This window comes from Bombus flavifrons, chromosome 14, assembly GCF_040668555.2.
Source record: "Bombus flavifrons isolate JBK064 chromosome 14, iyBomFlav1_principal, whole genome shotgun sequence".
NCBI lineage: Eukaryota > Metazoa > Arthropoda > Insecta > Hymenoptera > Apidae > Bombus > Bombus flavifrons.
This window is the reverse complement of record NC_138455.1, coordinates 11577191-11604739: the sequence shown is the minus strand read 5'-3', so window position 1 is coordinate 11604739 and position 27549 is coordinate 11577191. Positions and strand designations below refer to the sequence as shown.

The following is a 27549-nucleotide window of genomic DNA, read 5'->3' as shown; positions in this document are numbered from 1 at the left end:
GCGCGAGTTTCTCGAGAGCATGGTTTAAGTCGTTGCTTACCGATAGATAAGGATTCTACGGGTCGTAGAGATCGGGAATCGTACTCGCGAGACGATGAAACAGATCTATAAATAACTCGATGGAATCATTGGATCGAGCGGACTGGAATAAAAACTTTTCTTTTCGCATTAAAGCTCGGATTAAAGGGAAGCTGTTCTCGTAGATTGAGCGTATACTTTTTATTGTTTCGTCATTCATTTACATACAAATATTTTCAAGATACGTCTTAAGAAACAGTGCGCGTTCGGCATCGGTTCTTCAAACTTCGTACGTTAGTACTGCTAATTGTATTTCGTATAAATTTTCCTCGCGATCGCTTTAAACGCTAATAGAATACGCTACGTGGCCTCGTCGAGCTTTTCTTTTCGATGAGTCTAGGATGCGTTCCGTCGTTGTCGTTGCCAGTTGTAGAACCTAGATAGTTCGCTAAGGGACGATATCGACGTTTCTCGTGACCAGACGACGCACCATTTTTGTTTGCCACACGAAGGGTGCGGCCCGCTTCTCGCAAAGTAATCGAACATGTAAACGCTGCCATTTCGTTTCGCCACGAGGCTATTTATTCGTTACAACGTTCGTAATTACCACATGCTTTTCCCAATTATTTATTCTTCATTTGCATCGTCGATTTACATATATTATAAACAACGACGGGAAACGGCGACGAGACTCGACGGTCGGCTAATAAGTCACGCGAACTTAAGGTATCACTGATACGCACGCACGCACGCACGCACGCACGCACGCGTACGCACTCGTGCACGCGGTGAGACGTTAACAATCGTTGTTTCGGACAGAAGGAATAATCGGCAGAAACTGCGAGCGCGTTATCGAACTTGAAGATGAGGGAGGCAGGTTCATTAGCGAGTAAAATAAAATTTCTTTCTGCTTTTTTCGAACTCTCGTTGCCGTTGCGTCGCACGTAATACATAAAATAGCGTTTCACTCGTTATTCTTTTATATCATACGTGTATTTTCTTGCTGCTGATACATTAATTATAATACACACCGTTTATAATGGCCCTGGACACGGCACAGTCTCGCCGACTCGGCTCGATTCGTCCCGATTCGTCTCGATCCGTCTCGATCCGTCTCGATCCGACCCGATTCGTCGGTGTCGCAAAAACCAACGCGTCGATCCGTTATCGGCATGCTCTCTCTTTTGCGCTTCTTAAATAATTTCAATCGTAACAAACACTCTTTATGCTCGCGCGTTTAATCTTGTCATATTAAAATTATCCATGTATGATATATGTATATATAAATATACATATGTTAAATATAATTATAAATGCATCTAACACTAGTCGCTTTTCTCGTACCCCGTGCAATTTAATTCATTCCCTTGAATCCATCGAACGTTCACCGTTGCCGCGCCCAAAAATTTCCCTTCTCTCTTCCTCCCTCTCTCTCTCTCTCTCTCTCTCTCCCTTTTTCTCTCTCCTTTACACGCTACATCGCCATTTGACATTCGCGTGCGTATTCATGGACACACACACGTTCGATACGTACGCGCGCGCACACACAATGTCACTCATACACGCACACATCCTCATACCTGCTCCACCTGTTGTTTAATCGTTTAAAATTTAGTCTTGCATCTTCGAACGAAAGGCTTCGTCAAATCGTTATTTTTTCCTTTTTTTTCTTTTCTCAAGACAACGCAACGTTGATTGCAAGATCATTAAGTTTACCGTGGAAAGCTTAAAAAGTAGAGTAGAAACGTAAATCATTGAAAAAATATAAACCCCGATAAGCGTAAAAATCTTGAAAAATTGTACATTTCCATTAGTGGAATGCGACAGACAGAGCGGAATACGTTATTTCAATGTAAAATGCATCAAATGGCAAAGAACGTTGCCGGAATATGTACTTATGTACTTATCGTTACAATAAGAGTATCAGTTTATTCAGTTCAGTCGGCTGTTGCTTAGCGCCGTATTCGGTATTATTATAAAATTGATCGTTTCATTTTCTTTTTTCAATTTCACGAACGTTAAAACATCTTGAAAGAATGTTTCACGGTAAATGCAAATGGAATATGTATTGAGATCGACGTACCAGTCTGGAATTACAGTTCCGTGAAAAAGTACGTAATACAAAAGAGAAAGGTTGATGGAATAAAATCAGAAGTGAATCACATTTACAGAGAATATTTGTGCGAGAACGTGCGAAACGATGGACAATTATTAATTATCAGTTACATCTCCGAAAGACACGCGTCATATCGAGACATCAGCTTATCCCACGGAATAGTGACAGTGTATCGGTGATTAATACCTTTAATCTTTACTTTCCTTATACGACTAGAAATTGAGATTTAAAATTTAGTTCGATAATACTTAACATTATCGTTGCGCTCTTAATTAGTGCGTTAATTTAGTAAATCAGTTATCACAAATCTGTCTTATGAAACAAAGAAAAAGAAAAAAAGAAGGAAAGAAAGATGTTAGTTAAATGTTAAATGCGATGAGAATCGTCAATGTTTATCACGCGTCATTCGAATTTAGATACGCAGATATCGTAGTATGTCCTCATATCGTGTCATATCGCGTCGTACATCGAATGACCGGTGATGTAGCACGTTCGAAAATACATACATAGATATTGCGAGGAATGGATACACGATTATCTTTTCTTCTTTTTCTTCTCACTTCTTTCTCGCGCTTCATTCTTCCTCTCATTTTCACTCTCTTTCTCGCTCGCTCGCGCTCCCCGAACTTTGTTCTGGTTGTATGCAATAAATGCCAATAAGCTGGTGCGAATCAGCGTATACACGGCTATATTATAGATACATAGAATATATATGAACTGCAACGTTAATTTTCTCATTTTCCGTGAGAATCGTACGAGAGACGATAAAAAAATATAAGAACGGAGAGTAGTATACAATATCGATAGCAAACACGATCGCCCTGTCATGACCAAGTCGGTCATTTGTCGAATTTTGAATTTGTTGTAGCGATCAATGATGCGTAAATATAAAATCGATGTAATCGTTTAACGATCGGATCATGTGGGTGTATTTAGAGAAATCTCGAATCAACCGAGAACTCGTTTATTTGAAGATTGTGTGGCAATCGATCGATGATCGCTTTCATTCTGTTCTACCTGTTTTACGGTACCGAAACATTTTCACTTGGAATGTATCGAGCTGTGCGTTATTAATGAAATCTGTACATGGAAGTAGTGGTGGTATGTACGAAAAAATCCAAGTAAGATTCAATTTAAGTTGCGTGCATTTTGATAAGAAAATTGGGAGCAAATGTTCAAAAAAAAAAAAAAAAAAAACAAAAAAAAAAAAAGAAAAAGTTGCATCACTATTGCGAAACAATTCTTAAGTAAGGTTCTTTCAGCCCCAATTTAAATGCATCTTAGACTAGAGAAATCTCTTTTATAAATTCTTACGTATCTTTAGCTGAGTCGAATTCCGTGATATTTACATAGAAACGCAAGCGTTTACCATTGTGCGTGGGATCAGCTTTTATGTTACGTCACGATAGGTTGCTCGATTTAACTACGAATAATACTTGTCGGAACAAGGAGAACAGCAATCGTCATTAATGAAAGAGAAATTGTACGATACCACCGAAGACTAATACGGATGCAAATGTAGGCGATCCGTGATGTGTGCTGTGCATCGAATTGGTAGAATCAGAATCGATTTTATCCAAAGTTCACGTTGCTTACTATTCGTCCAGTAAGCAACGAAAGGGTACGGTTCACTTAGAACACTAGATTAGATATAACGTACTTACACACAAACATGTCTGATATACATGGGGTATAACTGCATTCCATTTTCGCGAATACGTAGTAAAAAAAAGTCGTGTACGGTTGTCGATGATCGTTTCGATTGATCTACACAGCAGTAGAATTTTTCATTTCTTCTTCGCTTTAGTTCAAACTGGTCCGCGTCTCATCTTTATCTTCTACTTAGTTCTGCTCTGACAGCTGAAAGTATGAAAAGGTAAAAAAAGAAACAATAGAATGCACAAACGATTTTCAAACACATTAACACATTTGATCGAACTATCGTTACCATCTACAATCTCTTGTTTCATCTTTTGGAATTCTTTGCGCACTTCCTTGATGATCTCCGCTTTAAATGCCTCCATTTCTTGAACAGTAAGCACAGCCCCGTCGTTAACGCCGTTTACTTTCAGGAGCGTATCCTCAGAAGCAGAACCAAACCTCTTGCGGACAGATTTCGGTGATTCGGCACCGTTCGAGAATTTATTATTCGACAAACTGTTCTTATCCCATGATTTCTTGTCAGGTGAACTTTCAGGTTCCTACAGGTAAGAAAGAAAATAAAAAGAAAAAAAAAAGACGTGTTGCAAGTTGAAGATTGATAGCAATAAATTTGAATGCAGAAAGAATATTACAATCGAGAAAAACCTACTTGCGGTTGTTCGGGCTGTTTCTTCTCAACGGCAGCTCGTCTACGAGCTAGAGTTTTAGCCATTTCGTCCATCATAGAAGCCATTCCACCACCTCCGCCCCTTCCTAGAGTGCCGTAATTCCCGCTGTTTCCAGCACTTCCGCTGCTGCTAGTACTAGAACCACTATTCTCCACTGGTTGCTGCGATGCCTAGAATAACATGGAAACAGTCATGTGAGAGAGAGATAAAAATCAGTAGAGAGAGAGAGAGAGAGAGAGAGAGAGACGAAAGTTAAAATAAATTCAAGACGAATGATACGAACCTGCTGCTTCTTTTTAAGACGAGTCGCCTGAATTGCAGCAGCCAACGAATTGGAATCCGGCGATGGTTCGCTGGTAGTGACGGAACTTACAGATCCAGTAGAACCAGATGCAGAAAGGGGATTAAGATTGGTAGCAGGTAGGTTGACTTTTGGAGCAGGTGGTGGAGGAGGTGGAGGAGGAGCAGGTCCAGCCAGCGGCATCATAGGAGGAGGTTGAGGACCGGCACTGCCAATGGGAGCGTAAATATTAGGATTAACCGGTGGCACATGATGTCCACTGCCGGGGCCGGTACTGCCACTGCCTGCATTACTTCCGCAATTACCACCGCTGCCACCGGCACCAGTGCCGGTGCTGCTGTACTGATTCACCGAGTTTGATGGTGTTCCGTAAGGATTCGTAGCGGCCGAAACTGCCTGTAGTTGGTTGTTACCATACTGTGCCTGTGCCTGAGATACGACACTGTACTGAGACTGGTTCGGCTGGCCGACGTTGACCGCGACACCTACCCCGTACTGGCCTGTCGTCGCGGTTCCGCTGCTCGCGTACTGACTAATCGAATTACTACTTCCATACTGATTTCCACCAGCACCACCCGTACCACTACTACTTCCACCGCCACCGTATTGGTTTGCTTGTCCTGGTTGTCCGCTAGGATACGCATTGCTAATTTGCCCGTTGTTATTGTAGAAGTTATTTTGATTTCCGGAGGGATACTGACATGGACTTTGCCCGACGACAGCGACGGTCGCGTACTGATTACTATTTGGCGCACCTCCGTACTGGTTTCCTTGAGTACTACCGTAAATCGACTGCGCTTGAGATTGATTCGGTAGATTCGACTGAGATGACGGGGATTGCGCGTATTGGTTCATCATCATTGGGGGTGGTGGTACCGGTGCGTTAAAGTTTATCATTGTCGGTGGACACGGTGGAGCTGCCGCCGCCATAGGAGGCTGAGGCGGTGGTATCGGAGGCGCACCTCCGCTCGACATTTGTCCTGCAGCAGTTCCCATACCGCCGGTAACTTGCATCGATTGCATAACAGTTTGCTGTTGAGGTTGAGGAGCTGGCGGTGCCGACGATGTTCTGTGATGACCGGATTGCGATTGCTGTTGCATTGGCTGCTGTTGCTGTTGTTGCGCTTGATGCTGCTGCTGTTGTTGCTGTTGGGGTGGTTGTGGCGGCGCTGGTGGCTGCGGTTGTTGTTGCACAGATTGTTGAGGTGTTTGCTGTTGTTGTTGTTGCTGCTGCTGCTGCTGTTGCGAAGTAGGTTGTTGTTGTTGTTGCGATGCGAGGGGGCAACTCGGGGAAATTGCGTTTGGACTATTTGTTGCTGTAAAAAACACATGAATTGGTAATGTCTCTCCAATCTCGCGACTTCTATCCGATAATTCGTCATTCATTTATCGCGTTATATCGTACCTTGGCTTTGCTGAGACATTCTGCGTTCCTGAATGATCGCCACATCTTCCCTGGTCATAGTTCTGGTCAACAAATATACGATCAACTCTTTCCTCATTTTCTTTTTCGATATATAGGTGCAAAAAAAAAAAAGAACCACAGAGAAAACGAACCTGTATCCCATATCTTCGTCATATTGAGCATTAGTCGGTTGCTGTTGCTGAAAGACGGATTGCTGTTGAGTAGCTGAGGCGGGGGCAAGACTTCTCGATATGTTGCTTCCATTGCTCAACACCTACGTTAAATGTCAAACAATTACTAAATAATGTATGTCCTGATCCATGTTCATCGATAGATAGACTAGAAGTAGAAGCGCTACGACTGTGTAGTTTAGCTTTACGTTAGTTGGCGCTTCTTTTCCAATGTGTGTTCCTGTTTCTATCTGTTTAAACTCACATCGAGCGCTTGCAGCATCGCTCTGGCAAATGCGTCGGCGTCGTCCTTACTGGAGAAATTCAGACCGTATACTTGCTTGTTATCTCGCCATTGGTGAAACGTGACTGTCGCCTGATTGTACTTCAGTCCCTTGAGGATCGCGCAGTTGATGACGATCTCGTGATCCTGCAACTTTCTTCCCACCACGCGAAACGTATTGTTCACTTGGTGATGATATAACTGAACTTTGGAGAGTCCTGAAGAACTGCCACTCGGTACCCATTTTTTATTAACGTCGTCATATACCATTACCGACGCACGAGCGGACGATATGCTCACTTCGCTGAAACATAAGGAGAGGCACGTTTTCTTCGTTATATATCTACCTTGGTGGCCTAAAGAGTGTAGCGGTTATTTGCATGAAATAATCGAAATACAGCAAGTAAATGCTACCACGATCGATATTCTTCCGGAAGGATTTGCTGCGGTCGACGAGAATACGAGTATCGCCTCATTATTTCCTCGTTCGTTGGAATCGCGAGGAATTTTTCCCAATTTTTTCGCTCATATGATTATTAACCAAGGAATTACGAGATTTCGCGTACAACGTTACGTTCGGTGTCACTTTCACCGTGCGCGGACCACGTTAAAACAGCACGAGCCGCTCACGAAATGAGAACAGAACGAAACGGAATACTAAAAGATACTGCCACTTCCTTCTTTGCACAGCGTACGATCAGACAAGCCTGGATTCGAGATAAGAGCCGGAGTAGTATCCGCGATACGCGTAGTTTTCGAGTCTTCCCGTGTCCGTTGTTGTGTGACTCCCTTTTTTATTTTCTTAAAATAATTGGCAAAGTGTTGCGTGTGATTAAATCAATTCAACGTGTGGTTCGGAAAAAGCCGAGGGAACGAAACTTAAAAGAAATGATTTATACGTAGTTGGCTCTAAAAATCTCTGTCGTAGAAGAGACAACGCTATTCTTTCGTGTTATTTGCGTACAAGTGATAGAACAGAGGTTCGCGTCACTAGCCTCTCGCCGATCATGTTACGGTATAACCCTTTTAAAACCATTCCCTTTTTTTACATGCCCTTAACTCTCTCGTTCTCACTTTCTCCCTTCCTTCCTCCCTCTGTCACTCCTTTAAAACAGCAGATGCTTTCGATTTCTGAATCGAAATTGAAACGTAAATGCAAAATTTGGCGTTATATTGACAAACATACGTTTAGATATGTATTAGGGCTTAGCTAAGTGCAAAACGCGTCGAACGTGAATCATAATGTGACTCACTGATCGGCGTAAATATGTTATCGAATAAATTCATTCATATCTTTTCCTATAAAGTAGTAAAAACGTGTGCCGAGGTGAATGAATCAGTGTCAGCGGCGATTACAATATCTCAGGCTCAATGTCATTGATATTTACTTTATCAGGAGTCTGTATAAAATATATAGAAAATTATTTTATAAAGGTTATTTTATAAAGATTTATTAACGATAGAGGAAGGACGTAGAAGATATCGAAAATTTTAGTCCGCAGAGAAAACTGTAAAATATGCGCTTGCGTGTAGCAGATCTCTCGTCTAACATAAACAAATGTGTGCAGCGAAATTTTTCGCCTAACACTAATCCGTCTTGTGTGTGGTAGACACGCGCGTACATGAGTTGGGTTTAGATAAGGGTAACCCGAGGAAGCGTGAATGGTATTCTGCCTGGACGTAAAAAGGACAGGTATGAACAAAAGTAGAAAGAAGTTTCGCTTGCGTTTACGATACACAAAGGCGTCGAGACGCAAGATTTGGAAGCACGTCAGAATATCATCCGGCAAGCAAGACTAAAAGCGGATCAACGGATGCGTGAAAAGAATACTCGATTAGTAGCGATACAGCCGGTGAGGGTGAAAGAACTGACACGTTTCGAGATATTCGATAAAAAAATAATCGCGAAGCCCTACCCGAAATGACTCCCAGTACATATAGATCCTTTTCGAAAAATTTGAACGCCAAAGAGGCATTGCATTGCATCGATAGACAATGGACACATCAGTTACGAAGAGTAAGAAGAGATGCCCGAGCTATTAGAGGTATCCGTTGATAGCCTACGGGATAAACAATCACCAAAGACAAAAGGAAGTTGCGTTTGAACCCATATACCGAACTCGGCTCGATTTTGTGTGACTCGACCCTCTCTCTCACTCGATGCTGTGTCGTATACGTGGAACTTACTTCATGTTTGTTTCACTGGGAAGCGTATGCTATGCCTTCATGCAAGCCGTATTCCTGCTTCTGCACAGTATATCACCGATTCCATGAAAACACGCGAGATTCGGGCAGGATTTGCGGTAGTTCGACATAAATAACGTACGGCACTAACACCACCCCGACACCCTACCTATGCACATCTAGCCAGCCATATTGCCGACTCCAGGCCCATACTCCTACCACCCTTCGTCTCGATGCACACGTTTACCTAGAGGGAATACTCGAATTGCAAGCGTTAGTACGCTCTACCATTTTTACTTTCTCGTTCATTGTCTATCTCTTTTCTTCCTTCTCACTTTCTCTGTCTCGCTTATTTTGCTCGCCTCGTTATTTTGTCGTTCACAGAAAAAATATAAAATTTTGACAATATATGTCGAATCGGTCCATTCTGTTCGTGTTTCGATTCGTTCAACGAGGTGTAGCTATTTATCATTGTGAGATATAGCCATTTACTTTGACAGTTCGGATGTTGACCAGCGATATGTAGTTGAGATATTACCATGTATTATGCAACTTCAAACTCGATTATCGATGTCAGATTATCGATCGAAACAAGATTGAAATTATTTTGGCAGTGATCATCGATTTATCGAGTATTAATGTTTATCGATGAATTTAGATATGATCGTAACGATACAACAAATGTGTATCGTATATCATCGAACGGTTTGAATCGAGTAGAGCATTCTAGATCGATATTCATTAGGAGAAAGTTGTAACTAAAGATGTACGATGTATAAAAAAGAAGCATTTGTTAATAATTATGTACAAATAATAAATCTCTCATATGTATATCAAACTCTTATGGACATACATACACAACGTACATGTGTATATACAGCTTTCACTCAGTGCATTACTAAAAAGGTGCGAATAATAGCCTGTAATTTTAGAACGGAAGCGAGTACATCTTGAAGGACGTAATAATATCGTATCTGTCGTAGATGATTCGAAATGGCTCAAAGTTAGAGTTTCGTATAAACCGCTAGGTGAGACTAATGGCAGCATTGAACATCAGATGGCGCGGCAATTTGAGTTCTACTTGAATACACGGGAGTTTCCACGGGCCCTGTCGCCGACGCACCTGGCGCATCGACCGAGAAACAGAAACAGCTGTCTGTTCGAAGCAACTTGGAAAATATCGTCCGTTAATCGTCGATCCAGAACCTTGTGGATCTTCGTCGCGCTGTTTGTGGAATGCGAAGTAACGAAGTCTCAGGGTATTGTGCCTGTCATCAAACGCGTACTAGCTTGCCCCTTGCTTCACCACTCTTTACCGCTTTAGGCGGTCGCTGCGATGATAACGTGCCTGCCTTTTATTTTTCCGATTTCTACGATCCGGAACGTTTCTATCCCCCTTTTCCTCTCTCTCCCTCTCGCTCATTCCCTGTCCCCACTTGCTCATTCTCGCGCTCTCTCTCCTCCCTGCTCTTCTCTGTCTCTCCCACGAATCCTCCGTCTCCCTGTCTCTCATTCTCCCTCTCTCCTATTCGGAGTTCTTCTCGGGATCTGTGTGTGCTTCGTCAACGATGTAAACAGACTGATATTTTTTGGAGAAAATCTTCACGTTTCTGCTCCGATTTACCTTTCTGTGCGATTGTCGGTTAGTGTTGTTGCTCCAAACGCGATGGTGTCTGCGCGAATGTGACGCACCTATAGGCGAAATACGCGCGTATCAACAAGCAGCGTTTCTTCGATGACAGTGTCGTTGATCGGTTACGATTCCTAGGATAACAGTTGGACCTATTGGGAGAAAGGTATACGCACTTTTTCGGTCGCCTCGATTACTTCACCGATACTCGTTCCTTCTACGAGGTTATAGATAAGAATTCTCCCGCGCTACGGAACACGGCTGTGAAAGACGTGAAACATCGAGTCAGGATTGGAATTAAGTGACCTTAAAGTGTGAAGATAGCGATTTTAACGAATGGTTTGAATCTTTTTCAATTCCGATGTCGATTTATGTAAGAAGAAATTGAAAGAAGATTTGAAAAGAATCATCTCTGCCTCCACCGTGTCATAATATCATTGACAATACTCCATAGCCTTTTTTTTTTTTGTTTTATTTTCTCCATCCTGGTACTTCTTATGTCTTTCCCTCATTTCTTTCAGCATACTAATTAGTTGTCTAATAATTTACTGTTCTTCCTACTTCAACTATACCCAATAATTGATTTTGTTTGAAATAATAAGTCGCATTTGTTTTTACAGTGATACCAGTACGAGCAAAGCATAACCCTATGCAGTTAGCGAACGATGAGGGAGTTGTTGGTAGAAACTGGCAAATAAACATGGAAGCTCCGTTCAAATATCTAATAGTTCTGTATTAAGCATATTAGGGACATGCTTTACACGATCAGGAAGGAACTGAATGAAGGAACAAAATTATAAGGAATGATATTCTTTTTGAGTCTATTGGATGTTAGATAAGCTAAAAAATGTCTGGTGATTCAGGATGGAATGCTGTAATTCACCATCCGTCAGAATTAGAATTACAGAATTGGAATTGGGAAGAAAACGATGGGGAGCAAGAAAGGGAGCTCCCTTCGACTGTTGATATGGATGCCATAAAGGGTGGCGGTAGCTGGGACCCGACTACTGAACCTAATGGTATTAATATGTTACATTAGCAAAATTATGTAACTATTTTTTTGATAGGCATTTACATCGCCATTTGAATGCATAGTTGAATAGAATTCTAAGAATTTTCTATTTTTTGTGGACGTCAGGAACAGATTCAGTTGATTCCGAAGAAGACTCAGATTCCGACGACGAAAGTTCTGGCGGTACCGAAGGCAGTTGTTCTTATTCGGATTCGAATTCGGATTCGGACGACGAGAGTAGCGGTGACGAGGAGGAAGATACCGGGTCCAATTCGGATTGCACGTCGGAACATAGCGAGCAGACATTTTCCATTCAAAAAACGAATTTCGAACCGGTATGCACAGTAGAATTTTATAATTTCTCTTAATACTGCAAGTTTAAGTACAGCGATGAAATGAATGATGAAATTTGTAATTACGTTACAGGGAGCGCTTAAATTAAAAATCAGTATGAAAGGTCCAAAAAAAGAGGATTTGGAAAAAGAAAAAAATAGGAGAAGCGTACCGAAGAAGGTTAAGTCAAATCGTGGAGGAAAGGTAATTTAATGTCGATTTTTGAAAATTTGAATTGAGTCTTCCTTTAGTGCGGATATACTTTATCTCTGTTCTGTTTAGTCATCTGAGTGCAGTAGCGACGATTCTGACTCGTCTGAGAGTCATTTAACCTCGCAACATACGCAGCAACAACAACAACAGACTCAACAGTCTCAACAGCAACAACAACCACAGCAGCATCCGCCGCTTCAGGAAATCAATCAAGAAGATTTAGCGGCTATTTTACCGGATCAAGAGCACGAGGACGCTCCGTTCGATGGATTTGAAGATTCAGAGAGCGGTCGGTTAGTATCGAAAGCTATCGAGCGGATGTCGCTCGGCGCAGATTCAGATACGAGCGAAAACGGTGATCAGAACCCTGTACCTGTGTATAGTTCCACTTTATTGCAACAGTTTGTTGAAAAAACGGCTCTGTTATCAGAACCGAGGAAAAGGCGGAGCAAGTTAGGAAAAAAATTGAACGATTCGGAGTATCCTTGCGTTTCAAACGTTTCTCCGGATTCAGGGATTCAGTCTGTAGATAACAGTCCGTTACATTTGGCAATTAGTCCTGTGAGTCCTCCAGCACCGACACAATCCCCGGTGCAACCTGTTGTCACAAAGCCAGCGGTAAACGTAGATCGTGTTTTATATCCACCTAAACGAAAACCTGGTAGGCCGGCGAAAACAGTTTCCACGCAGCCCCGTGGCCCAGGTAGGCCAAGATTGAAACCAGAAATCGTAGAAAAAATAGAGAAGATAGAAAAAACAGAGAAAACTGCGAAAAACGAGAGGGTCGAAAAGAAAGAGCCTGCTCCGCAACCGACAAAAGTCACGAAGGAAGAACCTTCTAAAAGGGGAAAAACGAAGTCGGCGCCACAGAAAACAGTCGCGTCTCGGGCGGATAAAGACGGAGAGAACGATTCGGTTAAGAAATTAAAGGACAAACCAGCTTGTCAAAAGAAACGGACATATAACATTTCCAAACAGTGTACGCAAGCAAAGATAAGTGGAAAAAGGAACAACACCAGTTCCCCAGCGCGTGTCAAGTGCCTAAGTAGAGCTGTTACGAATAAGTACGGGAGAGAAGGAGTTCAATGCAACGGTGGAACGTATAAGAAAATGGGGAAAGACAAGCCTGGTCCAGGAAACAAGACAACTCCGTTACGACGACAGAAACAATCGGTTTGCGAGCGAGTCTCGAGCGATAGAAAGGTAATCAACTCGAAGAAAAAAACCCTCAAGGAAAATAGAAGCAGCACAGTGCCCTTGGCTAAGCGACAGGCGTCGTTAAAGAAAAACGTAGCGCCGGTTACGCGACGTGTATTGAAAGAAAATAAAAGTACTAAGAAAGCAGGTGCTGGGTTCGAAACGAACGGCGTTGGTGTCCAAACTTTAATATCTTTACCCGTTGGCGAGGTATTAAAGTCCGAAAAAGTTGAGAATGTAACAAACAAATGTGACAAGGCGACGCAGCCTATACACAATCATTGTCACAAACATCATCATCACAAGCATCGCAGACGATTGTTGTTACCGCCTAAGAATCCTATACGTATCCATCCGTGTCTCATAGAAGAGTTAGAAAAATTGATCGAAGAATTTTCTAGATCGTGCAGCTTAGGTAGGAATAACTCAAATTCTGGATATTCCGAATTACCGCAAATTTTTCGCGTAAAGAAATTAACAAAAAAGAGGAAAGGGGGCGACGTTACCACGAACGATGATCAGAAATTAAAGAGGCGCCTCAAGAAGGAAAAGATACTGTCAGGGACGGATTCGAAGAACAGTATGAATGCAAATGCAAACTCGAATCCAAATGAACAAAGGTTACCATTAAAAAAGAGACATTATCACGTGTCCAGTCCTCACAGTTCACAAAGTTCGAACGCAAGTGGCACTGACGTGGCTGTTAACGAAGCGAATTCTACCGAAAGTCACATCGAAGAAGCAATCGAAGCTACGATAACGAGATACGGAGGTAGCTCTGCGTTCTCCTTCCAAGAAGATTCCGTACCTGTTACTCCTAAGAAAAGACATAGGGATACCGAAGCTGGAAGTCCTGATAAATCGAGTGCAGCGTGTTCCGATTTGTTGGAAGAGAAACCCTTGAGTCAGATAGAAGTACAACCGCGACGTAAAAAAAAGATCGTCAAAGATCTTCGTGTGACAGTTACAAAATTACCTGTCGAGAGTCATGCCGCTTTGGAAAAAGCTGAAAAAATAGACAAGTCTGAGAAAGCTGATAGCAAAGCTGAGAAATCCGAGAAATCCTCGAGCGATTCTAGAAGTTTGAAAAGTCGCGCGGAGAAAGGCAGTAAAAGTGAAAAGGTAGTTTTAGAGAAATTAATAAAAAGCGATAAAAATCAGGCGGATAAGATCGAGAAAAGAGATATTTCGCCAGATCATGTTCGCTTGGAAAAAAATATAAAGATCGATGCAGTGGATTTTAATGCGACGGAGAGCTTTGATGAGAATGAAACTGCGAACGAAATTAAACCGTCACAAAATAGCCTCAATCCAAATGTTCCAAATCCCATGAATTCCACTGCTGTATTGGTTTTGGCCAAGAAGAAAATGAGACGTCGTAAAGCTATAAATCGTACAGGTTTTCCGACGTTGAAGAAAAAGAAGAAAAGATCCTTGAATGCAAATGAGTCGGATCCGTCAAAAAGCGCAGTTTTAACTAACGAAGATGCTATTTCGGAGGCCGGTGCTGATGGTGAGAATTCAACGAAAGAAGGAATCGAAGATTCAGTAGTGGACAGCAAGACAAGCGTGTTAAACAACACTGAGATACAAGATGTATTTACCGAAGAGCTTTCTACTAAGCACAGTAACAGCAGTAACAACAGCCTCGTGCAAAGTCGAGTTCAATCGAAAGCTAATGCGAATGGAAATCAGGAAGAGACGAATTCACCAAAGTCAGAGACGAATGGTCAAGTTCGTCCTGATGAACTTTCTGAACCTCGATCTGGCCAATTGAGAGTTCGCAAGGATCTTGTAGAGACAGATAGCGACAATGCATTGAACAAGTTATGTCCTGTTAAGTTTGAAAAGATCCAAGACACGAAATCGTACGACGAAAATGCTCCCTTAGAAGAGTCCCTCGAAAAATTCACCGCGAATCAACGCGTTGCTGAATTAAACGAAGATAATGTAAAGAAGCTCGAACGAGCGAGCTCTCAAACGAACATCAAAACGGAACATACAAGCTCTTTCAACGGTAATCAAAAGAAGCGACGAGGTTCTTCGAGTCCCTGCAATTTGACTCCTAGAAATCTGAAAAGATTACGTAGTTCTGGTTATGATACGGAGAACGACATCCTGCCTAATAGCGACATTCTTAACGACGATCACGAAGTGGGAAAGCACTCGAGCTCGACGCATACAAGAAAGAAACAATCCCGGTGGAAGAAACGTTACTTACAGGGAGGCATTTTACAGGAGTACGGCAAAGACTTTGAAGGGAAAACGCGTGGTAGCATCGAGAATAATAGTGGGAAAAATAAGGTCGTATGCGAAACCAACGAATCTGCATCTACTTTGTTATCCGCGACGTATCATTGTGGCAAGCTTTTACGACAAAGGAAAATGCCGTTTCAATTACCATATGATTTATGGTGGTTACATACGCAATCTGGGCTACCTGGTAGAGAATCGGTTCCATCATGGAATTACAAGTAAGCATACAGCGTGCTTTATTGAATATGCTATCGTTTTATCAAATTATTCAACTATTTTGACTTTTTATAGGAAAATTCGTACTAATGTGTACTACGACGTCAAACCTACTACGCTTTACGAAGCGCAAGCTTGCGAGTGCAAACCGGAAAGCGGCTGCGGAGATGACTGTATCAATCGCATGGTCTTTAGCGAATGTTCTCCGCAGCTTTGTCCCTGTGGCGAAAAATGTGAAAATCAAAAGATACAGAAACACGAATGGGCACCGGGTTTGCAAAAATTCATGACGGAGGATAAAGGTTGGGGCGTGAGGACTCAGCAGTCTATCAAGTCTGGTGTCTTTATCCTCGAATACGTTGGGGAAGTGGTGTCTGAAAGAGAATTCAAATCAAGAATGGCGACCAGGTATATTAAGGCCATGTACAATGGTTTTGCGTAAATATAGCATCCAAATTCATTTTCTTTCGCTTATTGTGTAACAGGTATGCCAATGATACGCATCACTATTGCCTGCATCTCGATGGAGGCTTGGTAATTGATGGTCATCGTATGGGGGGTGATGGAAGGTTCGTAAATCATTCTTGCGAACCGAATTGCGAGATGCAGAAGTGGAGCGTCCATGGTCTTCCGCGTATGGCGCTGTTCGCTTCTAGAGACATTAAACCAGGGGAAGAGTTGACATATGATTATAATTTTGCACTTTTTAATCCATCCGAGGGACAAGAATGCAGATGCGGCAGTAGTGCTTGCAGAGGAGTAATTGGTAATGGCGCAACCTTTCCTATTATAATCCTTCTTTTTCTATATAATAAATTTATTTATTGCATTTTTATTCTGTTTTCATAGGAGGAAAGAGCCAAAGGGTTTCGAAAAGTATTACATCCATTCCGTCGCAATTGGAGCCCACAGAGAGGCGGTCAGTCGGAAGACCGAGAAAAAATGTGCGAAAATCTAATACAGTGCAGTCTGTTAACTCGAAAGGCATTTGTAAATCTCGAAAAGTGGGCGATTCTAATCTGATTCATGCACCTGTGCTAAAACCTATGTCCCATCAGCAACGGTGCTTTGCTCAGCAACATCATTGTTTCCTGTTAAGAAATTTAGAAAAAGTCAGACGAGTTAAATTGTTGGTAAATCAAGTACAAATGCAAAATGGTAAAGTGAAATGCGGTAACGCGACAGCAATAAAAGAAAAGAGTTCAGGTGATGCTAAGATTCAATCTGATGCATTTTTCTCGCAATTAACTGCTCTGACTAATACAAATACACGTACTGTGCGAACTCGACGACTAGCTCAAGCTCAAGATGATCCAGAAGTGCATAAAACTGCAAAATTGGCTAAGGTAAGGCAAATTTACGATCTTTTTATTCATAATTCATTAACTTGTTATATTTGTTCATTTATAATTAATTAACCTTCAGGTGTTAAAAGATTTATATAGTATCGTGGCGACTGCGAAAGATGAGAATGGACAATTATTATGTACACCATTTATCACATTACCTTCAAAGAGAAAGTTGCCCGACTATTATGAAAAAATATCAGATCCTATAGATTTGACAACAATCGATCAGTGTATTGGTACAGGTCACTATAAAACTGCAGAACATTTTGATCATGATATGATTAAACTTTTTGACAACAATGTAAGATTTTTCGGGAGAACCTCAGAGATGGGTATTGCCGCAGCTAGACTTAGAAAATTATACTTAGGAAGCAAACCCGATTTCGTAGATGCAATAACAGAAGCAACAGGTTGTCCTCCATCTCAAAGCTTTCTACCTCCCCGTGGTTCAACTGCGGGCGAAGAAGACGTTATCAGGTGTATTTGCGGCCTACATAGGTATGCGTGAATTGCAATATCTATCATAGATTGGTTGTTGTTGGAACTACTTGTAAATGTTACTGCATGATCATAGGGACGAGGGCTTGATGATTCAATGCGAACGCTGTCTCGTATGGCAACATTGCGATTGCGTTAAAGCTGATACGAGCATAGAATCTTATTTGTGCGAGAGGTGTCATCCACGTCCCGTGGATTTAGAAATTCCACTAGAGGGTGATGAGGAAGAAGAGGGCAAGAAACACTATGTTACTTTGATGCGCGGTGATTTACAACTTAGACAGGGCGACACCGTTTACGTGTTGAGAGATACTCCTGAAAAGCATACGTACAAAACCATTCAAAAACCGGATTATGAGCAAATGGACATCTTTAGAATCGAGAGACTTTGGAAAAACGCGGAGTAAGTAACTTCGTGTGCATCAATTTATTAGAAGTTTTCATGAAAATTGTATGCTTTGTGTTATTGATATTCAATCGTTCCTGATTCAACAGAGGCGAAAGATTTGTATTTGGCCATCACTATTTGAGGCCACACGAAACGTATCACGAACCAACTAGAAAGTTCTATGAGAACGAAGTTGTATGCGCGCCTCTTTACGAAGCCGTTCCATGCGATTTGGTTGCTGAGCGCTGTTGGGTTCTTGATCCTCACACGTATTGTAAAGGTAGTGATTCTCAGCTTTTTATTTAATCATACGGTAGATACTCTTAAAAATATCTCACTTATCCCTGCCTCTTTCTTAATAAAGGACGGCCAGTTGGTTCTACTCCAGAACATACTTATGTTTGCGAGTATCGCGTCGATCGTGCTGCACGATTATTTACAAAAGTTGCAAGAGCTAGGCACCAAGTTTGTACAAAACCGTATGCATTTGAAACGTTCCCACAACGCATTAAGCACTATCGTACATATTTGGTAAGTATCGAATTACTACTAATGAAGAAAGTGGTGAGAATGGACACTACAATTTTTTCGTAAATTATGTACAGCCTCATAGTCTCGAAGGAATCCAAGTTGGAGGTAAAATGAATAAAGAGAAAAAGAAAGTTAATAATCAAGATGTCGATACTAATCACAAATCTGAATCGAGTGAAAATACAAAAACACACGTGAAGGATCAACAAAAATCTTCTACGAGTAAGGGTAGACGAAGATCGAACGAGATATTACCCATTGTTACACCTGCTACGCTATGTGCCCAGGTAATCATCGGAATATTATCAATCGATATTGTATTCTCATATTTCGCTATTAATATTATCCTAACGTGTGTTACATTAATTATCTTTAGAGAGAAGAGCAAAGAAGAAGATTGAACAATATTTTAATCGGTCTATTACAAAAAATGCCGAATAAAAAGGATCCTTTGGATTTGTCGTTTTTATTAGAAAGAAACAGACGAAATCGTAAAAGGCCAGGTGGACTAAATCCGTGACACTGGATTATACATGATCGATAATAAGGCATTATCTATACACATATATGTGTTGTGTGTGTATGATAGCCACACATAGGCGGATGCGCGCGCGCACATATAAGTATCGCATAGGTAATATATGCCACTGCTAATTTCTATCGCAGTCAAATCTGTAATCAAAGTGATTCACGCCGATCGATCCTTTCATTTCGCTATACGTAATCGATGTCATCTAAACCGTTTTATAAGAAAAACGGTAAACAACGCGTTTCCTTCTTCTTACACTATGACCCGTCCATTCGTATAATTTAATCTTAATCACGAAGGCTACTCCTATCGAAGAACATTGTATCGATTGAGATCGTTTTATATGTTGTTTTTACATGTTTTGAACTATAGAAAATTGTCTATAGTCTTTTGGCATCGTTTTCGTATTTTAGACTACCTTCTTCGCTTACGCTGGAAGTTAGTACGTATCGAGATTAAAATGAGACATTTGATAAAATCGGACAGAACGTTGAGGAAATAATAATGTTCGATACTCTTTCTTTCTTTTGGGATATTCCAAATTTAAAGTCTCTAAAATGTTCAATATCATAGGGGTGTAATGTGTTAATCAACTCAAGTCAAAAACTCCCGTACGTGGAACAACGTATCTCTCATATTGAATCTAACGAGAGTTATTATTTCTAATATAATTCTAATATAATTAGGATTACGAAATTGTATAAAAGTAATTTGTAAATTTCTTTCATAGTGGATATATTTAAGTGTACAAATTATACATTACTCGGGATTGAGGAAAATGACAACAGCACACGTAAAAAAACTGTGGATTAAGAAAAAATCGAATACATGCGCGAGGCTTTATTGCACAAATGTATGATTATATTTTTCATAGTCCCAGTGTTATTTGAATTAAGTGTAATATATAGGTTTTTAAATTAATAGATAAAACTTTACTAACATATATATAAATAAATATATATATATATATATAAATATTTAATTTATTAATTATCGCGATGGAATATAGCTAGTTGTTGCTATAACGACGAATATACGCAGGATTTCGTATTTATTGTTACATTATACAGTTAGTAAATTCATATTATTAAAGATATTTAATACATATGTATAAGTCTCATTTATATATCATATGTTTCTACGTTTTTGCACAGTATCCGAGACATTTTTATTGAATGAAAATGATATTACAATGTCCCATTCTGTTTTTCGATGTAAGTTGGAAATGTACCAACATAGTATAGTCACACCACAAAAATCACTATGTAATAGATCTTTTGTAGCATGACAAGAGGGGGGTGCCTATCTTTATACTAATTATAAGTAGAAATTAGTGAATTGAGAGTAGAATTTTAAATTTGAATTTATTCTTTTAAAAAATATTATGAATGATTTTTATGAGTGATGAATTTTGTAATGTTAATTTCCTTTATACGAAATGTATGTAAAACTTTTATCTCTTATGCAAAAACGATATTTATAGTACAATGAATGTCTCGAATAAAAGGGTATTATTTTTTCTTTTTTCTCTTTTTTTTCGACAATAAATCATAAAATGTTGATATTACTTTCAAATTTAAGTTATTTTAACGAATTATAAAGATTTATCTATATGAGAGGCAGCAAAACAATTAGAAGAGCTTACGGTTTACCGGTAACCTTGCACGATAAAATATCTGCGCAATTACACGAAATACGTTACAAATGTCGTTAGACAAACGATATCGCGTATATGTAAATCACTTTAATTAATTTAAATCCATATTTGTAGATTAACAAAGTCAACATGATAGATTATGTTGACCATTATATTAAGCGTGCGTGAAGACTGATTTACTGTTACAGGATATTTCTAGCAGGTAATTGCGCTGATTAAATCTGGGTTGTAAATAATTTAAATTCTAAATAAATAGAAGATATTTTTTATTTTTACGAATAAGTTTGTACACTTTCGTCAACAAGTAAATTCTTCGATTAAGAATAAATTCTACGAAATTATTCTTATTCGACCGTATAAGAAAAAAAATTTTGTTCACTGACTTACGATTTAATGTTATTACATGTTATCGTTTGATCTTGATCGACTTCTAGCCGTATAGTAGTGTGCGATGACGGAGCTTCCTCGTACTTTCAACTTTCATTCTTGCAAACTTTATTATAATTGTTGAATGTTCGATGAGCACCTTGATTCGAAATCTCGCAAACTGTACAAAGTATTTTAGAAAAAGGAGGTACAAAGACAATCATCCTGTAACTACGAGAAAGCGGTTTTTCAGTACGATTGAAATAACGAGCATAAACTAAAACGAGTACTGTTGCTTTATTCTTCAGTTTGTTGCAACAGCAGAAAATATAACAAAACGAAGAAAAGATAGAATGGGGACGGGGGGGGAAGAGAAAAAAAGAAATAAGGGGAATTAATGAATAAAATGAAAGACATTGGTGATAATGACAAAACGAAGGAACAGGAGGAAGTACGTCGGGTAACAATCGCATATCCTTGATTATAGAGTAACGTTACAAAATATAACATTCAATTCTCGAAAACATAATCTGGTGATATTATCAGTTCAATAAAATGCGCGTACATATAAATCAAATTCAATAATAATTTATTCGTGACACGATATTTTCCTTTTTTGTACAATGTCATTAGTATAGAAAGATAAGACAAAATCATATACACTATCACTCTCGTGTTTTCTCGGGAACAAATATCTTTTTTTTATTACATGGTATTTTAACTATCAATATATAAACAGACTTCCAGTAAACGTTCGGTGTAATACGTTTGAAAATCTGTACATATTTACACGTATTTGTTTTGAGAGCGATTATTCATTGCAAGTATTTTAATCTTAATGCTAATTGTATAATGTACCCATACATGACATTCTTCCTCTTGATCGATTTTTCGTTTAAAAGGTGTTACAAGATGTTATTTATACGTTACCCCCTTTTTGATTTGAAATTATTTAAGAACTACGTATTTAATACAAATAGATTTTCTTCATTAGATGCCTTTTTCCCGATGATCAATCTCCAATCGCAATTATGTAATATTATAATTCGTTTAATAATTGCCTTCTGCAACGCAAAATAATTCCATGTGGTGCATGTGTAACGGTGCCTTCACTCGATAAAATCTAAATTGTTGCTCGAGTTATAAAAACGCGATAGATAACTTTGGAATTCGTACATTGCAAAATATACGAACAAAAATTGTGAATATATTGTCGTGGAAAAATTTGTCCATCTATCTATGTGTAATCAGTACCGATGTTCGATGGTATCGATGACACTAGAGTTTGAAGTTTTCATTTATTTCTCGTCAATTTGGAGAATAAGTCCCATTGTGGAATCGTTAGATAAAGCAGTTGTGCTTTTCATTCAGCCTGGAAAAAGAAATAACACGCTGTCGTATGGGAAATATCATTTGTGCTAGCAATAACAGGATAACAGAATGAATGATAGAAATGATGAAAATAGATTATACAACAGAATTTGTATCAATCACACTCATTTTTTCGATGCAGCAGAATATAAATCAAAGTTATGAAATACGATTGTCCTCTACTTTCACTTCATTTCTAACTAGCTTCTTTACGAGTTGCACGTTTATTTAACAAAATAAAACAAGGATATTTGTGTATCTTACTATTCCACTCTTGTGACATATATCCTAGTAGATTATTGTTTGTTTGCAGTCTGCCCGCTATTTGTCGTAGTTTGTCCGCTCTGTTGCTGCTGGCCCCAATACTGATTATAATACTGCTGATTCCAACTATTCCAATTTCCGTTACCATAACCTTGTTGATTATAATTGCTTTGATTGTAGGATCCTTGCCCATAGCTTTTCCAGTTACCCCACGGTTGCGATCCCCAATTATTTTGTTGGCCCCAACCTTCTTGAGATTGACCACTTGGCCAGTTGCCTTGTTGACTCCACACGGATTGTTGCGAAACTTGGTAATTCCTTATTGAGAAAATCGATAATTATGAGAAAATTCAATAAAAAAATGTATAGGAAATACTGAAAGAATAGAAAATATAATTACCCTATTGGAGCTCTTGACCGGGCACCTTGACGAGAACCTAAAGCTCGGCCTCTGTCATTTCCTCCTCTTCTATCAACAGTACCACCTCTTCTACTCATTCCTCGGTGTACAAGTGGGATAGGTACTCCCCTTCTTCTTCGTGGCATTGGGGGTCCGTAACCACTACCGTGTCGTATGTGGCCACCTCCTCCTCTTTGTGGTCTATCTCTCCATCCCACATTACCTCGCCAAAGAGGATTACGATTCCTGTCGGAATCTAAAAACATTTATTTTTTTTTTAAACAGACTTGGTATTTTTATATTTCTTTGAAAATTTTTATTAATTTTAATATTTTTTGTAAATCTTACAATTGCTTCGTCTGTCACGATAATCTCGATTGTCCCTGTTATCACGATTACTTCTTATGTCACCTCGATTTTCATGAATGTTTTCTGACCTCGAATCTATGCGTGCTCGTTTACTTCTTTGTTGCTCACCATATCCTGCATCTTTTCCCTCTTTATTATAGGTTTCTATAAGTTTTTCACCATCTTCTCGATTAAGTTCGACCCAATCAACGACATCGAAAGATTCGCCAACAACGGGAGCTCTAAAACTCGCTGAAAGAATCAAACGCGTATATAGTAGTATATATCTTATTATAAACGTAAGTGAAGTAAAAATGACAATGTCAAAATCAACCTTTCATCTCCAAAAGCATAGAATCAGAAATCTCTTTACTATCTATTGGTTTATGTTTGACAGTTCGTGACTTAAATTCGTCTTCTGATGGAACTACAACTACTGCCTTTCTTTGATATCCACAGAAATTCTTCATTTTACGTCGTTGTACCGAAGGATACACATTTGTCTGTATTCCATTTCATAAAATATATGTCACGTTAAATTGTATTTTACTATTTTGACATAAAAAAAAAGAGACAATATCTTCGGAAGCTTAAATACATACCTGATCTAATATATAATTACGTCTTCTACTAGAAGCCATTTCCGTCAGTCTGTCTAATGCGTCGGTACATTTATCGATAAGTATTCTCCATTGTTCGTTATACCCTTCTTTATACGATAATCCGGGATCCTTAAAAGATATTAGTTATCAAATTATCTAATATTATACACGCATATTCAATGATAATACTGCAACGTTTACAATACTTACCTTCATTTTATTAATTAGACTACTGAGTCCTAAGATATTGTACATCTTTTGAGGATGTTCAGCCGCGTATTGTGTTGCCCAGGTAGATTTCCCGCAAGCAGGTAATCCGCACATCATTATTACTTCACATTCGTCTTTCTTCTCTGGCCTGCGCGGACCAGGAGTTTTATATTGAGATTCTACATTTCCGATTGAAACGTACTCTTGTAAAATTACTTCTGTCCATGGTGTTTCTTGGCCAAAATTGCAAGCGAAACTACAATTTTTACTCAAAATATGCGGAAACAATGGTTTGTCATTGAGTTCTTCTTTTGAGATACGAAATGCTACGCCTTGATCTTTTCCATTGACTGTATAAGACATAATAACATTTTCGGATGTTGCATCCAAATAACAACCGATTATGTCGTCCTTTCCAAATTCAAGCCCATAATCTTCGTATTGATTATCCGCCAATTTTTTACCAGTGCTGCTATATCCAAAACTAAATTTTTCTTCACCAAGTTGCATTGAAGTATAAGGAGTGGACCAACCAATTCTGAGTACATGTGGATGCTCTTCGTTTCCTGAATTAATAGTACAGTGTTCCACTATTTTTGTTTCATAGTAAACCTTTCCACAAAGAAAACCGTAGGATGCTCTTGCTCCAGCCCACATATGTGAAAATCCGTCGTTGTGCATAGGCGTAGCAGTAAAATATCCATCCTTATCAATAACCAAATTTAAATCTGAGTCATCTGAAAATTGTTGATAATAATTAAATATTTGTTTTATATGATTCAATCAGTTACTTTCATTTAGTTTTCAACATACACCAGGATAGTATTAAAGCAGAATCGTCGATTTCTGGTTCATTCTCGATGAGAACAGGAGCCGGCGACTCGTGTCGATCTTCTATAGGGCTAGGAGATCTTTTCCGCTTCCTATCCAGAACAATGTCATTTGTATCTTCTTCTTTGATATTTGCATCAGCATCTTCTTCATGTCTAACGTCTGACATTTCTATATCCTTTCCATATAAATGAAAATAGATTGATTAATCAATGATCGAAATAGATTGATTGATCAATGATTAAAAATAATATTTCTTGCAGGTACAGTAAGACTTATGTGTGATAAAATATATATATATATGTGTGATAACTTTTTGAAAACATTGGCGATTTCAAACGATTATCAACGAACATTTTCTATTCTTCTATTCCAAATTTAATTTTCAAACACATAAAATTTTCAAACATTAAAGTATAAACGTAAATTTATACGTCTACGATATTTTAAGAAGCTCTTAACTGCAAACTGTAATGAGATACCGGATTATACCGGATAAAGTTTATAGCAGATAAAGCCAATAAATGTTGCAAAAATGTGAAAGGGAGATTTTAAATGCTGCTAAAAAAAAATCAAAGTAAATTTAAAATAAAAGTATGAGTAATATGCATATTATAATTAGAAATTAATGTATAAAATATACCTCTTCGTCTTGCTTTTTCTCGATGCTACTGTCCATCTCTTTGTCGCTAGTAGATAAGATGTCTTTATCTTCTAGTAACTTCTCCTCTTTTAATTCATCATTTTCATTGATATCTATGTCTTGATCTTCTTCAAGTAACTCATTTATTTGTTGTTCTGGGTCAGGAATGTCAGTAGTTTTAGTATCATTAACAGATTCTACAACATGATCATTATCTAAAGATTCTATATTTTCATCCTTTATTTCATTAACTTCTTTTTTTATATCATCTATATCATTGCATGCATCATAAATTATAGTTGATTTCTCATTTTCTTGTACTTTTGAAACAATATTCTCACTTTCTTTTATATGTGTGTTTTCTACTGCTTCTAGGTTTGATTTGATCACTGTTGGTCCTTGTTTTAGATCTGTTTCATTTTTATTATCTAATGATTCCATTGATGTTGGAACATCAACATCGCTATACTCAACATTTTGTGATTTCACGGGAGACGCTTGTGATATACTTGTGTTTTTTTCTTTCTCGCTGCTTTCTATAACATCTGCATCTTTTATATCACCTTCTTTTACAACTTCTGCAGAATTAGCATCTTTATTTTCTATACTTGAAAATAAATCTTTTGTTTCTTCTTGTTCATCCTTTTTAGGTGATAAAGGCTTTTCTTCTTGGACAGGAGCCTCTATTTGTACAGATTCTTCCTGCATAGACATTTCTTCTTGCATAGCACTTTCATCCGGCATAGTTTCCTCTTGCATAGCAGATTCAGATATTGTTGGAGATGGTTCACGAGACATGTCATTCTGATCTGCTTTCTTTGGAGATGTCCTCCGCCTACTAGAGTATGGAATTCTAGTAGTCCTCCTAGAGGATTTTTTTGTAGAATCTTCCTTTGGCGTCATCACAGATGCTGTTTTTGACAATCTACTAGACTTTTTTGGTGTCTGTGGTATTTTTGTCGATTCATCACTTTTTTCTTGAACAGCATCATCTTGTGTGTCTTCTGCACTGATATTTGCTTTTCCTTGATTTACTTCTATAATTTAAAAGTATTTACGTTGCATTAACTCGCAAAAGAATAGAGAATATTCAAAAATATAATACTCTTAAAAAAATGCAACATTTATACTAAAATATTTCTTTAAATAACGGGTACTGCGTATTTACACTCTAATTGTAGATATTAATAAAAAAAGTAACGGCATAAAATTTTGCTAACTCTAAAACCTACGAGATGTAGTGGCGTCGCGAGCACAATTCACACGTAAACAGAAGAAAGGCGCGCATAGTTCGCGCCTACTCAACATTGGAAATGCCGATAACAAATTCTTTACGATTATTGATCATTTTTAATAACGATAAACAGGTTATCGTTTTCCATTCTAAGATAATTTAACGGAAAAAGTTAATAATACATGTTAGACGACTTATTATTGGCTCGTTTGAATGTTTGTCAACATTGAAATACACGAATACCTTGGTCATCGGACGAAGAATATCATACTCAAGGAAATTTGGAGCATTGTAAGATTAGAAAATAAAAATATAGTGACTTACGGTTTGCATTTTCCTCTTCTATCGCCTTACGAAGTCTCTCAACAAGCACTGACTTGACGCCTTTCGTATCGAGTCCACGCTTTGAGAGTTCTGTCCTTAATTCGACCACTTTTAACTTTTCCGGATCCATCGCGTGTTATATTTCACGGTTCTTGTCAATGCACGCACTTTTATTCAGCAGAAAATCTTATGAAAAGGCCATACACGCGCCAGTGACCCGCGTTAAATATACAATATGGCGATACATCTGCAAACAACGCGTTACGTGTTGTAAATGGATTTTATTGGTCAATGTGGCATTTATTTGAACTAACGCCAACTTCACTGCTAATGGAATTAT

General features: G+C 38.8%; 3 protein-coding genes across 7 annotated transcripts; 1 reads left to right on the top strand and 2 right to left on the bottom strand.

Annotated features, from left to right (window-relative positions):
- Positions 1–204: 204 nt before the first annotated feature.
- ena (ENAH actin regulator enabled) lies at positions 205–9032 on the bottom strand. Of its 2 annotated transcripts, none has more exons than XM_069127311.1 (8): positions 8811–9032; positions 6606–6927; positions 6323–6444; positions 6171–6232; positions 4748–6081; positions 4446–4634; positions 4083–4335; positions 205–3994 (listed from the first exon to the last, which is right to left on the bottom strand). In XM_069127311.1, exons 1-8 carry the CDS (start codon positions 8813–8815, stop codon positions 3966–3968), a joined length of 2316 nt encoding a protein of 771 aa, XP_068983412.1. In that variant the 5' UTR covers positions 8816–9032; the 3' UTR covers positions 205–3965. The 2 variants fall into 2 exon arrangements, with proteins under 2 accessions (XP_068983412.1, XP_068983411.1); XM_069127310.1 differs by lacking the exon at positions 8811–9032 and adding an exon at positions 7038–7257.
- Positions 9033–9817: 785 nt separating this feature from the next.
- Positions 9818–19811, top strand: ash1 (histone-lysine N-methyltransferase ash1). Of its 4 annotated transcripts, none has more exons than XM_069127296.1 (14): positions 9818–10050; positions 11058–11456; positions 11576–11784; positions 11876–11986; positions 12065–15666; positions 15740–16072; positions 16150–16430; positions 16514–17010; positions 17090–17511; positions 17588–17914; positions 18007–18179; positions 18264–18430; positions 18505–18717; positions 18807–19811. In XM_069127296.1, the coding sequence occupies exons 2-14, from the start codon at positions 11285–11287 to the stop codon at positions 18948–18950; spliced, it is 6651 nt and encodes a 2216-aa protein (XP_068983397.1). In that variant the 5' UTR covers positions 9818–10050; positions 11058–11284; the 3' UTR covers positions 18951–19811. The 4 variants fall into 4 exon arrangements, with proteins under 4 accessions (XP_068983397.1, XP_068983394.1, XP_068983396.1 ...); XM_069127293.1 differs by having other exon boundaries at positions 9818–10066; XM_069127295.1 differs by lacking the exon at positions 9818–10050 and adding an exon at positions 10130–10603.
- Positions 19812–21548: 1737 nt separating this feature from the next.
- Positions 21549–27494, bottom strand: LOC138186957 (heterogeneous nuclear ribonucleoprotein U). The gene is made up of 10 exons (XM_069127298.1): positions 27210–27494; positions 25652–26688; positions 24991–25186; positions 24178–24914; positions 23968–24096; positions 23700–23868; positions 23366–23617; positions 23018–23273; positions 22618–22935; positions 21549–22354 (listed from the first exon to the last, which is right to left on the bottom strand). Exons 1-9 carry the CDS (start codon positions 27337–27339, stop codon positions 22650–22652), a joined length of 3192 nt encoding a protein of 1063 aa, XP_068983399.1. The 5' UTR covers positions 27340–27494; the 3' UTR covers positions 21549–22354; positions 22618–22649.
- Between the last annotated feature and the right edge of the window lie 55 nt (positions 27495–27549).